Source organism: Podarcis gaigeae (assembly GCF_964106915.1).
Source record: "Podarcis gaigeae genome assembly, chromosome: 5".
In the NCBI taxonomy this organism is placed as follows: Eukaryota; Metazoa; Chordata; class Lepidosauria; order Squamata; family Lacertidae; genus Podarcis; species Podarcis gaigeae.
In genome coordinates, this window is record NC_139681.1 from 64,400,157 (window position 1) to 64,415,244 (window position 15,088).

Sequence of the window (15,088 nt, forward strand, 5' to 3'; positions counted from 1 at the left end):
CAAAGCCAGGGGATTTGATGTGCAAATGTTTCATGCGCTCCTAAAGCCACAGCTCCTCCCAAGCGGCCTTTGCCAAGAAATACATTACAAGCGATATGTTAAGTACAAATTGTAAAGTATTTTGTATTGGCTTTGCCATTTCTGATGTGACAAGCACTGAGAGTAAAAACTGAATGCCAGGAAATCCTTCACCCTGCTCACAATTAGTTGGCTCAGGCCTAGCTCTTGCTGAGAGGCCAAGGTTCTACCAGGGTCATGCCATTTTAGACTCCTGGTTGGGGCTCATGTAATGGAGTCCCCACACACAGAACAAGCACAAAAGATTCCTATATATAGAAAACTACTCTGCCAGGTAGAAGGCGAAAGGTATGATCTTTCTCCTTCATCTCTAGTTGCAGGGAGCTGGATCAGGCCAAAGACCCATCTAGTCCTGCAATCTGTTTCACACATTGGCTACCCAGCAGCTAGTATACAGGGAGTGTGAGGTGGGGTTTGTTTCTCTTTTTTTGCACAAAGTAATGCACTATTTATATAGGTTAACAACATTCATATATTACTCAAATTAAAGACTGCTAAGTGCTTTACAAAAGACAATCTAAAATATTCATTAAAAGTAGCAACACAAGCTAACATCGAAACAAGTTACATAAAATGTAAATATAACTTTTAAAATACAAATATTTAAAAATATAAAATAAAACCAGCAATTTAAAAACTATTATACTTACTAAAATTGCATGTTAAAATTGTATGCTAGAATTACATATCTGCTAAAATGATATGTGAGCTCCAACCTTTATACCCCAGACAGTGGTTTTCCACTTTTATTTTATTTTATTTTGCTTAACTTCATATAGGAGGAAGATATTCTTTTCTCTTGCAGGTGTCAAGGAAGTACTTTCTGCTAGGATGAAGCCTTCTCCCTCACTCCAGTGCAACAAAAAGTGAGAATTCATTGTGGTGGTTATGTAAATAGGTGCAGGTTCGATTCTTAATGGTTGGGGTTACCCAGTGGCAAGAAACATGTCTAGCCTCACCACAATCCCAATGGTTCCATTGAGTCCAGTTCTTTATCTTGTTCCCTACACAAGAAAATGAATGCCACTCATGCCCCCAAAGATGATGTTGGTGCAAATTACAAGGAAAAGGGTCAATATTACACTTTGGAAAGAAATTTATGATAGCACAAACTAGTTCATCATGAAACAGACTGCCTTGGAATCTGTAGATTTTCTTCAGAAGAGGTTTTTAAGCAGAGGATAGACGACCACCTTGTTTGGATGCTGTAGTCCTGGGTTTCTTGAATCAGGAGTGGTTGGACTAGATTACCTTTGAAATACCTTCTAACTATGTGAGTCTTGAAATTTTGCCTTGGCTTGCTTCATATTTTCTAGCAGCTTTCCTATGGTTTTCTTCTGTTCCAGTTGTTATTAGAAGTTCTGTGGTATCTTTCTGGAAACCCAAGCAAACCCTGCCTTTCTGAGGCAACAGAAACTGGGAGCCTCTCCTTTTTTGCAAGTAACTTCTAAGTTGACTTTACCGCATGACCCTAAGGCTGTGTATACACTACACCTCAAATTACATTTGAAACACACTCTTTCCCTCAGAGAATTCTGGGCACTATGATTCACCTCTCAGAATTATAATTTCTAGCAGCCCTTAACAAACTACAGTGCCCAGAATTCTTTGAGGAAAAGAATGTGTTTCAAATGTGCTTTAAAGATACAGTGTGTTCCCCTCCTGAAAATGAAAATCTCGGAGGTCCATCCAGTCACCCGAACAAATGAGAACAGGGGATAATCATGAGTAGTAAGAAAGGGTAGTAGCGAAAAAGACACAAACCACTTTTAAAACCAGCCTTTAGGGGTCATTGCAAAACTGTCCATATCGTCTGTAAATTAAGGGAGTTCCACTACAGAGAGCACTCATTTTATTCCTCTGTCAGAGTTGAGCTACCCAGTCCTAGAGTTACTCCACATTGATGAAACATTAGCCCAGGACACAAATATGTCTAAACTGACAATCATGTTTCATAAATGACTTTGAAAACAACAGCATTATAAAATGTCGTCCCTGAACTAAATCGATTCCCTGATGGGTGCCCTTGCAATCTCCAGTTGCCAATCTAGGGGTGAAAGGGAAGCATGGAGCGATGACTACTTGTGGGCTCTTGTGTATAAGAATGGGGGAACCCTCTCAAGCTCTTGGTGAAAGCTGCCTTCTAGGAAAGCTACTTTACCCAGTAGAGGGCCTTGAACAAAGTTTAAAAAGATGTGATATTTATGTTCTGGAGTAGGGCAAGTAAATAAGGGTTGACCAACTACTTCTTATTTGTTTCATACTTCAAAGATAGCCATGTTGGTCAATAGGGAAAAAAACTCAAATTTCACAGTGTGGTGACATCTTTATTAGGACCAACCAAAATGTCATAAAAGTGAGCAAGGTTTGAGTTCTCCAGAACTTTCCCCCAGGCAAAACAGAGTGGAGAGAAAAAGATGGCAAGATGTTAAAGCCACAATATATGCTCTTTGAAACTACCTTAAGAAGGAATACAGGACTTGTGAAGAATTGATTAGATTTTAGCAATTGCTAGGTGTTAAACAGTTTTTCAAGATACACTAAGGTGTACTGGGCCAATGAAACAAAAAATGGCTGATTCCTCATTTAAAACAAACAAACAAACATTGAGTGGTTAATCAGACCTACTTGTTCAATTTCTACAATCCCCCTTTTTTTGCAAAACATATTTAATTTGTTTCAAACATCCCCTTTATCAGCCTTAGCAGATACGAGTGACTCAGCATTTATTTACTGCAGGTTCATATTTGAGTTGTAATTAAGTAAGCAAAGACACAGTCCTATGCACACTTGCCCTCAGAGTATGTTCCCACTGAAAATCAGTGGGTTTTATTATTTCTGGGTTAATGTGCATAGGATCGGATTGTAAGCAACCCACATTTCTCTTTCCTACTCTGTTGCACCTAAATTGCAGCAATCAAAACTACTCTCTCTTTCCTTCCACTTCCAGTATGTTGCTACCTTCCCTGCTCCTTTCCTTCTCACCTTAAAAAAAGCAAGTTTGAAGCAGAAAGCTATTTGGCATCAACTATCTCTTGAGCATCCCTGTGAGTCATTCAAAGGGGTGTGGTCCAAATGGATATTATGCCAATTATCTCAAAACCCAATAAACTTTTGGCTGATATATGATTCAAGTACAAAATCACATATGTACCAAGCCAATTACAAAGTGTGCACGAATTTCAAATCTTAAAGTAGATGGAAGCAAAGGCCATATGACTTTTTCATATATGGAAATTAATTTCTTGAAACACGCAGGCTCCCTTTGTAAGGCAATGTTGTTTGTACTTTGGTATCTTTACCCAAATATAACAATATTGCACAAGAAAGAACCCTTAGAATGAAAGGATGGCATTCAACAAAGTTTTACTCTCAGTAGATTAGGGTTGCCATATCCCCCAAAGTGAAAATCTTTGTTGTCATACGTCCGGGTTTTCCAGGACATTTTACCGATTTGGATACCATTTTGACGGTCTGGGAAAACCTGGACATATAGCAGCCCTACAGTAGATACATTGAAGTTTATGAACCTAATGTAGTCATGTTTGTTAAATTTCAATGCACAGAACTTAGTTGAATGCCACCCAAATATGTTGATATTCCTACTCATGCAGATTGGATTCTGCTGCTAATACACAACATGCCATACTCATAAACCAGCCCCCCTTCCCTTCAGATACCATTCTTCAATCTCTCAGCTACTAAAGTGTTGTTTTTTCCAAAATCAAGGTTATTTCGTAATTTTTATTGAGTGCAATTTTCAGTTTTTAGTACAATATTTTTTTGAAAGTTACTGTTACAAACTCTGACAATTTTGACACAATCAACAAGTTGAAAGGGAACGAGGGAAATGTACAAGAAGGCGCAATCCTTTACAGACATCTCATTGGCTATGTACACGGCGGGGCCTCTGTTGGCTGGGACAGTGCATGCTACTGCGGGAGGACTCTTCCTTCCTCTGCTCATCAGGATGGAGCATGTTCTTGACACGAGGGCTTGGCATCACCCTCAGGAGGTCACAGCTCATCTGCAGGGCATGGCCAGCTTGCCAGCGGAAAACAAGGACAGGTCTGCGGTGGTAAGCTTCGCTGTCAGGGCTGGCCTCTTTCCATGTCCTTCCGCCATCAAACAGTGGCATAAAAGTGTTCCTAAAACAACAGCAGGCAGAAACGAGAACAAGAAGAACAACAAAGGGTGAGCCTTTTAGTTTTTAAATCATGCACACTTTTATAGTATTGTGAAGGCAGACATATTGATGGTGGAGGAGGAAAGAGGAGTCCTATCTGTTCGTTGTCACCTATTAATTATCACCTATTACGGTAATTTTCACCTATAATTAATCAAAATTTTATATTGACTAAAACGATGGCAATCTTTAAAATGAAGTTATTTATTTAATGTATTTCTAAAAATACAGATAAGCACCATCTCATAAGAGATGATAACCACCCTTCTATCTCACTCTGAAATGAATGATGCCCCTACGAAGAGGAAGTCTACCATAATAAATGTGTCACCTAAAGACAATCTCCCCTCCCCCATAATAATTGTTTCAGTTCTGTGCAGATTCATGCAGATGAAAACATAAAGGCTCAATCAGTTAGACTTTATTTATTCAGGTGACAGTACTAGTTTTAGCAATGGGTACTGGCACCATAATATGTTCTTTCCATATGATTATAGTTGCAGAGGCTTCTTGCTACTGCTTAGGAACTAACTACTACATAAAGTAGTACTACCCAGTGCAGCTCCCCACTATGCAGAAGTGTTTGAGGGTTCTGGTACAACTCTATCAGAATATATGCCATCATTATTTCTTCTGGCACATGAGATTCCCTTCATAAGCCCTGCCCCAGCTAACTAGCTTCCCAGGAGATCTATGATTTTATTGGTTCTGGAAATGCTGCAATACTGCCAAAAGGTAGTTCAGAACAGTTTTCAATGTCTTTAGAGCACCTCTAGGATCTCCTGTCCCTGTATCCCTTTTTTATCATTCATTGTATTTTAATAAATTTCAAAAATTTCACATATACATTCCAACACATAAAAACTTGTTATTGGGTTTATTTCAACTTCCCCTTCTGTTTTCCTTGGTGTTTTTAATTTCTCACCCTTGCTGCACCCTATCACTTGTCCCTGAATTCCTGATTGGCTGGCAAGATCTGCCATCTAAACTCACCACCATTATATTGCATGCATATACTGGAACAATATGAATGCACACACATACACACACACACACAGAGTCTGTATATTGCCATCTATGCCTTCTGCCTGCTCTACTCTAGCCTACCTTTTCATTTTGAATGGACAACGTTCCTGCTAACTTTTGCCAAAAATCAGCACGGAGTCAAAGGACGTCCTGACCCAAATGCCTTTAAAACTGGTAACTTGAACCCAGCTTTGGAGTTTCTAGCCCATGTGTCTTCTTGACACCTTTCCCATCAGCCCGAAAATAAACTACAATATTTTCTAGTGCACTGAGAGTTGGGGCTAAGCCAATGCTTTGTGCTCGTGTAGGAGAATCAAGCTCTCAATGACAGCATCTATTCACACTGGTCCAGTCCCTCTCCCCATTCTTTACTTATTTTATCCATTATACTTGGGGCAGGAGGAGGGCAAAATCAACAAAGCTCCCTATATCATCCTCAGCCTCCCTGCTTGACTTTTCTGTGATTGTGCTATTAAAGCAATCTGTAAAGGGTGAATAATATTACAGCAATAATGTACTTGGCCCTCAGCTACATTGATTTCTTTTCATGTTTCATTCGTAGGAAATCAGGTGTGGGGGGCAATATTCCCCCCCTTTCCCTTTGGAAATACTGTGGTTTTCCTTGACCGCCCCTCCTCTGGTTTGATGCTAGGCAGAGAAAATTACCCCTTGCCTCCACTCTTTGCTACAGATTAGCTCCAGCTCTTGGATATGTTTGCTGAAATCTATGCCTCTAGGCAGTAGAGTTAATAACAGGAGAATTGACACCTCTATTGCCCTAATGCCAGCATGAGCCATAACTTTAATAAAACAGGGTTTGCTTAATGTTGCAGCAGTAATAACCCCTGTCCAAGGTTGCCTCCTTCCCCCTTTGTAATTCTCTCAGAAATGGCGCAAAAATGGCCTGCATTTTACCAAAAGCTCTGCATTGCTTTGGTGCCCACCTACTCCTCAATTTCAAGTTTGTGATGGGGCTTGAGAGCAAATAATTTGTAAAATGGTTTAGGAAGTGCAAACACCAATTTGCATGGATTTTGAGAACCTTGATTCACCACATATCCCCTGCTTCTGCAGTAAGGGGGTCAGAATAATCCTTATGCCAAGAACACCAGACAGATAATACAGATGTATGCACCAGAGAACTGAATGCTGAATTATCTGTTAGCCTTGCCCTGACCCACTTGTGCCAGGCCGTCTGCCTTTTTCATTCTTTTAAGCCCTGCATATAAGGTGAAGAGCTGTAGCTCAGTGGTAGAGCTCAAACCTTTCATGCAAAAGGTCCCAGGATTGATCTCATACCCTGGAGAGCCACTGTCACTCAATGTAGATAACACTATGCTAGGTGAGACTCAATATCAGCTTTCTGGGAGAAAAATTAGACCAATGTGCTGGACAAATGCAGAATGGGTGGCTCTCCTAAGGAGTTTCTGGCACAGATGATTAAGGTTGTCTCTTAAAGAAAGAAATGGTGCATCATCCGCTTGTGTAGTCAGTCCTGAAAAGAGCAGCAAAGGGTTGCCTGTTACCCATGCCGTAACAGAGAAGCATAGCCCAGCAGCAAAATCCCATTATTTAGCCACGTCAGGGGGGCAAAGATACTTTTAATATACAATTGCACATTGGAAACATAAAACCGCCACATTAAATAGCAAAGCAATTGACCGCTGTGTCCCCTTGCCTAGCTCCTGATAACTAGGGGCTGCCAACACAATTATACTGGGGCTTGTGTTCCACCATCCTAACTTACTGAAGCTTAAAAAATGTCCCTGCTGTGCCTGACATTTTGCTTCTCTTAAAATTCATCATCTTTTGGAATCAAATCATTTTTGCAAACCTAGGTAGTAATGAAACTTTTATTTATTAATCTGGGATTCACAAGGGGGAGAAAAGGAGAAAGGGGGAGGGCAGAAACCAGTCAGAGAGAAATGCAGAACAGGGAAGCTTGTGGAAATTACCCGACAGGGAAAAAGATAAGTGCGTATGATAGGGTTAAACAGGCAAAGCTTAACATGAATAAAATCTCAACTGAAATCAGTGTGATTTACTTCCAGAGTTTAGAAGCAGGGTGAAAGGAAGACAGGAGTGTAACCAGAGGATAGGTGTAAAGTCTGCAGAAAAGTATGCCAGATGGAGCCAAGCGTATGTCAGAAACTGAGTTTTACAACCCAATCTAAACTGGAAAGTACATCCTTTTGCTTTCAATGAGACGTACTCCTAAATGCATGCGCACAGGAAAAGATATCCATCAAGTAACAATGAAATGTCTATCACTAGTACCTGTATAGTACAGGAACTCCTGAAACTATTATATATCTTGGGGTACTCTGAACTGAGCCAACTGAGCCTCACTGCACTCCTGTTTCTAAGGCTGCCCCCCACCAACATCAAAGGCAGGATACAGATTTTGCCTCCCTTGCAAAGGTGTCCCAGTGCAGCACTCTCCCCCATAGAAAGGAATGGCATCCATTCACTTACATGGAGAAATCAAAAGTATGTGTTCAGAAGCTCTACCCCGCCCTTTGCCTCTGGTAATACCAGCGAAGATTTCCCCCAACTGCATTTCAAATTGCAGCCAGTCTATTGTATCTCCTAGGGCAAAATGGGAATCAATGATGATGATTTTGCATTATTTATGTACTGCTATGAATCTCTATGGTGCATTACAAAGCCTAAGAAGATAAATCCTTGCCCTCCCCAGACACCTTACAAATTAAAGGGGGGCACTGCATATAGGCACATGCAAACAGGGAAGGATATGGGTTTATTTCAGTTACCCATACTTAGGAGTAGTTACAGTGCATTGGGAGGACCAGGCAAATGTGGCTTAATTGAAAAGATGGGTTTTGAGGAGAGATCTGAAGGAAGGAAGAGAGGCAGCATCCTTCAGATGTTCTGGGAGACAGTCCTGAGCTTAAAAGGCATCAAGAGCAAGCAAATTCATTTGAGGGAGCAGAAGATCTTTAGATGGCTAAAGAGTGAAGGTCACAGGCAGGGCTGTCACAGGATCTGATGCGACCAGAGAGATAAGAAAGGGCAGTGAGAGTGTAGAGGGCTTTGAAGACAAGAGCAAGGAGTTTGTGCTTGATCTGGGAGAAGGACAGAAGCCCGTGTAGGGATTTAAGGAGGGCAGAACCATAAAGGAGATGAATGATTTTGGCAACAAAGTTCTAGACAGAAGGGGGGGGGGGGCTGAAGCAAGATAACGAGTGGACCAGAGTGAACACAGTAGCAGTTGTCTAGGCGAGAGTTGACCTAGAGTAGTCAATGAAGGATACAAGGGGAGGAGATTGTAAAGGGAAAATCAACATGACTTGGCAACAGTACGACGGCAGGCACAGAAGGGAGAGGAGTGAAAGATAAAGCCAAATTTTCATTCCTGGACAAGAGGAGGACAGGTGGTGACATTGTTAATAGATACAGAAAATGATCTGAGGAGAGGTGGAGTGCTTAGATAGCAGTATGAGACATTTACCCTCGGACATGCTAAGTTTAGAAATCAATGAAATGTCAAAGTAGAAATATGAAGCAGTTGGAGATGCAGAACAGGAGGGAGACAGGTCTGGACCAGAGAGGTGTAGCTAGCTGTCATCAGCATGTAGGCAGTACTGAAAGCTATGGGATTTTATGAGGACATTCAGGGCCGGTGTGTCAAAGGAAAACAGCAGACGGCCAAGAACAAATATCTCATATAGCCATGAAGAGGATGTTAGAGGGGAGTTTCAGGAGGGTGCAGAAACCAGATTGTAGGGATCAGGAGAGGAGCTGAAGGAAAGGAAGTTGAGACAGTGGAAGTAAGCAACAAGCTCCAGCTGTTTGGAGACAAAGAGAAAAAGGGAAATTAGTTGGTAGGTGGACAGAAAGGAAGGGCCAATGTATTATTATTATCTTTTAAGGACAGAGGAACCTGTGGGATACTTGAAAGCAGCAGGAAATAAGTCAGAAAGCAGAAAGAGGTTGATAATTTATATGGTGGAAAGGCAGGAGAATGGAGGGGCAGATTGCAAGAAAGGACAGGACGAAGGAGGCACAGGAAGAGGTGGATTGGGGTGAGGTGAAAACCAAGCCAGCTCCTATCTGCCTCTGCATGCCTCTGTAAAAGAGGTGGTTTTTATACATACAATGTGAACAGATTCTCAGGTTTCTAGGACTATTCCTTGCTGATAGCAGTAGCAGACATAATAATCTATCCTTGAGCTCAGACCTGCAGCCTGGACAAGACTGTTCCACAAGAGACTATGATATAGCTAACAGTGATAAAACTACACTACTGAGATTTATTTGAGATTAAATGGTCCAATAAAAGTACAAAATGTTGTTAACACATCATATAATCTCTAGGCCAAACAGCACCCCCTGCTTCAAATCTTCATGTGGCAGAAGCAGCGCTGCAGAATGGTGCACAGATGTTGTTACCCGGCTCCAGTGTAGAGTCAGTGTGGCTTCTGTGCCACAGTAAATTACAAGGAAAGGAGGGGAATGCCGGCTGTACAGATTGAAAACATGCCTGCAAATATGGAGTAATCCTGGAATAGGGTAGGCAAGGCAAGATGAAAGGGTGGGGAGAGGAAGAAGCCAGAGCAGACACTGTTGCCTCTAATTGTTCATACAAGCACTCCCTGGTTAGTTGCCCTAACAATGTCATCTCCCTAGGGAATCCCAATTGTCAGCTGAGTGCAGTTTCACACTTCACAGGGAGGATAATTTGACAGCCACAATTAACTCAAATGGGGCTTTGATACTATGAAGGGAGGCCATCATGTGGTTAAAAGTTATATATAAAAAAAACAACTGTTAACACTGCTCCCCACCAGGTGTGTATGAGACAAAGCTCATTAATTTCCAGAAGTACTTGAGAGGGAGAACACAGAGCAAAGACACAAAGGAAACTACAGTATGGAACATAGCTCTCCACGCGGGGACAGACTCCCCTTGGCTTTTGCCATGACGGATGCAGAGTACAATTCAAAGTTCTGGGAAAGGCTGAGCATCCCCTTGGCAGGCAGTTGACTCATTCCTCCTAGAAGAATGTGTGCCAAGAGGAACATGTTCAAGAGGGCCAAGAATAAAAGAATCAGCACAGCAAATATAGAGATGAGGTTATTCTGGGTGGCCTCATCCTTTTGTGACTCTTTCCTGTGAAAAGGCAGGCTGCACAATCCCTGCACGTTCAGACTACATGGAATGAACTGAGGAGGAGGGAACTGGATTGCAGCAGTAGGCCCTGCTTCCACACCCAATCCAAATATTATGCCTCATGCATCAAGCTTAAACAGACACTGGCTCTCTGTGCAATCTGAGGACCTGTGAAACTTCACATATTCCGGCTGTTTGTGCACAGGCTCTGTGAACTCAAAGCCAATGCAAGAGAAGAGTTTGGCGCTGACTTCTGCAATCCCACTCACCCTGCTGCATGTTCAATGCACACTGACTATAGTGCACATAGCCAAATTAAGACCTCCCTGAGGTTCAACTACAAAATTCATTACAATGGACCTTGCAAGATGACAAAAATCTCATGCACCAACCTCTGAAAAGAAAACAGAACTTTGACAAATAGGATTTTTAAATGCTTATTGCATTTGCCCTCACATTTTGAGCATGTGGCTCTTCTTCTGTTTTTTACTGTGGCATAATTGAGGCTGATAGAAAATGAATCCATGGCAGGGAATCTCAAGCCCTTTCCCACCTGCTAGTTCTCTCCTACAACCTCCCCTCTCACCAATGGGAATGCCCTGTGCAGATGGATATGTAGGTCAAGAACATTGCTGGGAGAAAGTGGTGAGCAGAGGTCATTTCCCCCATTTTCTGCAGCAAACCACTTTCTTCTTGCATATGAGAAGCATAGGCTGGGTTTTGGAGACATGTTAAAATCTGCTCTCTTAACCCTTTGACATTTCGTGGAATTTAATCTAAACTTTACCTTACAATCTACACATTTACATCTCACTACTATTTAAGAACTGCCAGGAATGTTTACCTTGGGTTTTATTTTCTCCTCTAAACAAGTCATAAAACTCTTAAGAAACATTCTGTATGAACCAAACTAGGCAGCCCTACAGTTCCTCCATTTTTATTTGTTGAATAAGATATGCTCTGATATGACTCAGAATTACTAAGGAAGGGAGCAACAAATGAAGAATCTTAAGACTGGATACAGTAACCAGATTTGTTCTCCACTTCTCTGCAATTTTCAGTAAGTCAACAGCCACTCTAAAATTGATGAGTTCCTAGTACTTTAGATTCCATAATATCTGGAGAGTCTGTGAGATTTAACAGTAATCAACCATAGATCATAGACATGATGAAAGGAATCTGCAAATAATTCTTGCTACTCTCTATTTTTCCCCAGTGTGTGTGTGTGTGTGTGTGTGTGTGTGTATTCTAATTTGCTACAAATTCAATGCTTGCTTCCTAATTACTGGACTCACTTTCGCCCTAAAAATGGCATTATATGCTTGCTTTGATAAAAACTGGGAAATGTAAGGAAAGTAACTAGCACTATCAGAAATGCAACCATTACACAAATAAGATATTTGTGTTTTTAAAGTACAGCATCTACATGGAGAGGGACAAGCCGTGTAGCCCTTGTTATATAGTATCTGTATACTACAGTGCAACTCCAGGCTTAGGGTACAAAACACACAAAGATTACTCAACAGTCTACAATAATGACAGCAACTGTGGTCTACTTATGTTTGGAGGAACATACTTCTCAGCACGGTATATTGAAAACAGGATAATAGAATCATAAATCGTAGAGTTGGAAGGGACCACAAGGGTAATATAGACCAACCCCCTGCAATGCAGGAATCTCAACTAAAGCATTCATGACAGATGACCATCCAACCTCTGCTTAAAAACCTACAATGAAAGGGAGTCAACCACCTCTTGAGGGAGACTCTTCCACTGTCGAACAGCTCTTACTGTCAAAAAGTATTTCCTGAGGTTTAGTCAGAATCCCCTTTATTGTAACTGAAAGCCATTAGTTCGAGTCCTACCTGCTAGAGCAGGAGAGGACAAGCTTACTCCATCTTCCATGTGACAGCCCTTTAGATATTTGAAGATGGCTGTCATATCTCCTCTCAGTCTTCATTTTATCAAGCTAAACATGGCCATGTCTGTTTATGTTTCTCCCTCAAATAGATCAATGGAAGAAGCAGACATTCTTGTTACATTTTTCATAATATGTTCCTATCATCTGTCTCATCACTACCACAGCTCTTTCACATTAACTGGAAGTTCAGCAGAAGCACCACATATTTTGGCCTGTGAGTCACCCCATGACAGGGACAGAGAATAGGCACAAACCTAGAAAATGGGATGGAGATGATAAACATGGCAGAGCAGAGCATCAAAAGTGGTATTGTGACATGGCAAAAACACTGAAGAAAGGCCTAGGTAGAACAAGCTACTCAATTCTTCTGCACATATAGGCCTGGTTCATATAACATGGTAAGCCAAATTATTGTTTACTTGAACCACACAAGACATATGGGCTCCTGGAAATGAGCTTGCAGGTCCTTTAGTATTTCCCTGGTCCTTCTTACTGAATCATGATGAGCATAGCCAAAGATTGGACTACCATGCCATCTGAACCAGGATTCATAGTTAAGCTCTCTTGTTATGTGCTGGATGAATAGGATCCAAAATGCAGCAGTCTGATTGGTTCTAGAACAATAGGATTCAGAATGCAGCAGACTGATTGGTCAACAGGAGCCACCGAATCCAGCTCCAGGTGGAAGTGAATCCGCAAACTGATTGGCCTACAGGAGAATCCCAGAATTAGCCAATCACATGGGGCCCATTATGTAAATAATGTATATAAAGCAGACATTCTGGGGGAACTCCCATTCCTCTTCACCACTATGAGCTGAATAAAGAGCATGAAATCCACTCTCGACTCCGAGTATATTTCATCTCTCCTCACTAACCATGGGTTGTAGTCAAAGTTTATTATTTGCTGTGGTTTGTTTTTAGCTACAGCACCACGTGTGAAGTTTAACCATGAGTCCTGTTTGGACCACATGCTAAGCCAAACCTTGACTTAGTTTGGTGCAGTATGGGAGCAAACAGGCCCAATGACAAACAAAGTGGCCATAAGTGCCTCTCCAAGATCCCACATGTACACACTATCCTGAGAAACAACAGTTTTGCTCATGCAAACCAGACCGTGGAGTGTGAGCTAGAATAGTCAGGTGGCCTTGCTATAGGCTGTTAGCCAGGTACGAAACTCAGAACATATGGGAGAAAAGGGAGATGTTTACTAGAGCACACTATCACACAAAGCCAATGGGCTCCACTTGAAGTATGCTTAAAAGGAAGTCATGGTGTCCATCTGGTCTTTCCTTTAATCTTGAACATCAGGATATCTTGCTCCCTTCAGACTAGAATCATAGAATGATAGAGTTGGAAGAGACCACAAGGGCCATCGAGTCCAACCCCCTGCCAAGCAGGAAACAAACCAGTGCATCTATTCAATGGAAGAATGGGGAAATCGTGGAGGGGGGGATGTGTGCAAATCCCAAATTCAGTTCTATATGCCCCTTCCTAAAAAGTTATTGCAAAAGTTTGTTGTTGTTGTTTTTAAAAAAATCTGAAAATACTATTATTTATTTAAGATGGGCTAGTGGTGTCTTGTACCAATTACTCATCTTCCTGATAGTCTTTGGAAATCACAATTTGCATTTTAGATAAGAAACTCTCCAGGCATCCTCCTCCTGCAACACAGCTCTTGGCATGGGCTATATTTCATGCTGTCAGTCCCACTCATTGCTAATTAGCATGGAGAATTGCAGTGATGTTAACCATAATTTTCATCCCTTCTCCCCACCTTCAAAACAAGGGTTTGGTTACCTAATGAGACCCCTGAGGATAATCAGAAAGAAACAGGGACAAATTCAATCATGGTGCAGCTCTGGTAACTTCAGTGCTATTACTAGCAGAGGGAAATAGTTCTAAAGGGAAAAAATAGACACAATACACTAGTGGGAAAGCGAAATAAAAAGTAAGGGGGAAATTATTATTATTTTTTAAGTTATAGAAGGAGTAATTTGGCACAATATGCAAGGGCACAATATGCAAGAGCACAAGATGAAGACTGGACATTTGGTGTAGCTCTGCCATTACATTTGGCCACTGGGTCTCTATTTGTCACACTGAAATTTCAACTTAAAATGGCGAAAAGATGCTTATGTATTCAAAATGGATTTTCCCAGTATTTTACAAATATCACACTTGACTTTAAAAACGTATGAGATAAGAACTATTTGGGCAATAATGATGATAAGGATAGGCTATATAATTTCCAAATGCACTTTTAACTTCCTCACATATGAAACTGGGATTTAGAGTCTGGTTACATGTCGCAATCACCACCTGAAAAGTAGCCAGGGTGTGACTATTGAAAATCTGAGGCAGGCTTCCCCAGCCTTTATGGCCAGAGAGCGGGATTGCGGGCAGCACCAGTCACACAATAGCTGCTAAGGGGTGTGTGTGGCATAACACTAAAAGAGAGAGACAGCTACCCCTGACAACCTTAGGTTTACCATGGGAAGTCAGCTATGTCTTTGCTGGTCCTGAATCACACAGTATTGATTTTGCACACACACTGGTGCTGTTGCTGTCTAATAGCAGCAAGGAGCACTTTTCAGTACCAGAAACACATACACACACGGTGGCCATGCCTTTTATTTCACAGAAATCATTTTGAAGGTTCCTGTACATCTTGCCCCATAACTTTCTTTCCAAAATAAAAAAAATCCTTCCAGTAACACCTTAGAGACCAACTAAGTTTGTTAC

At 41.4% G+C, this 15,088-nt stretch overlaps 1 protein-coding gene across 7 annotated transcripts in view; it reads right to left on the bottom strand.

Annotated features, from left to right (window-relative positions):
• Window positions 1-3,802: 3,802 nt before the first annotated feature.
• The window catches only part of EPHB1 (EPH receptor B1), a 337,865-nt gene continuing 326,579 nt past the window's right edge, over window positions 3,803-15,088 (bottom strand). For all 7 annotated transcript variants that reach the window (XR_014565064.1, XR_014565065.1, XM_083741794.1 and 4 more), the window contains one exon: window positions 3,803-4,226. Coding sequence is in view for 5 of the 7 variants with exons in the window: in XM_083741794.1 (XP_083597920.1) it covers window positions 3,962-4,226 (265 nt within the window). In the remaining 2 variants the exon portion in view is untranslated. The remainder of the gene's footprint in view (window positions 4,227-15,088) is intronic.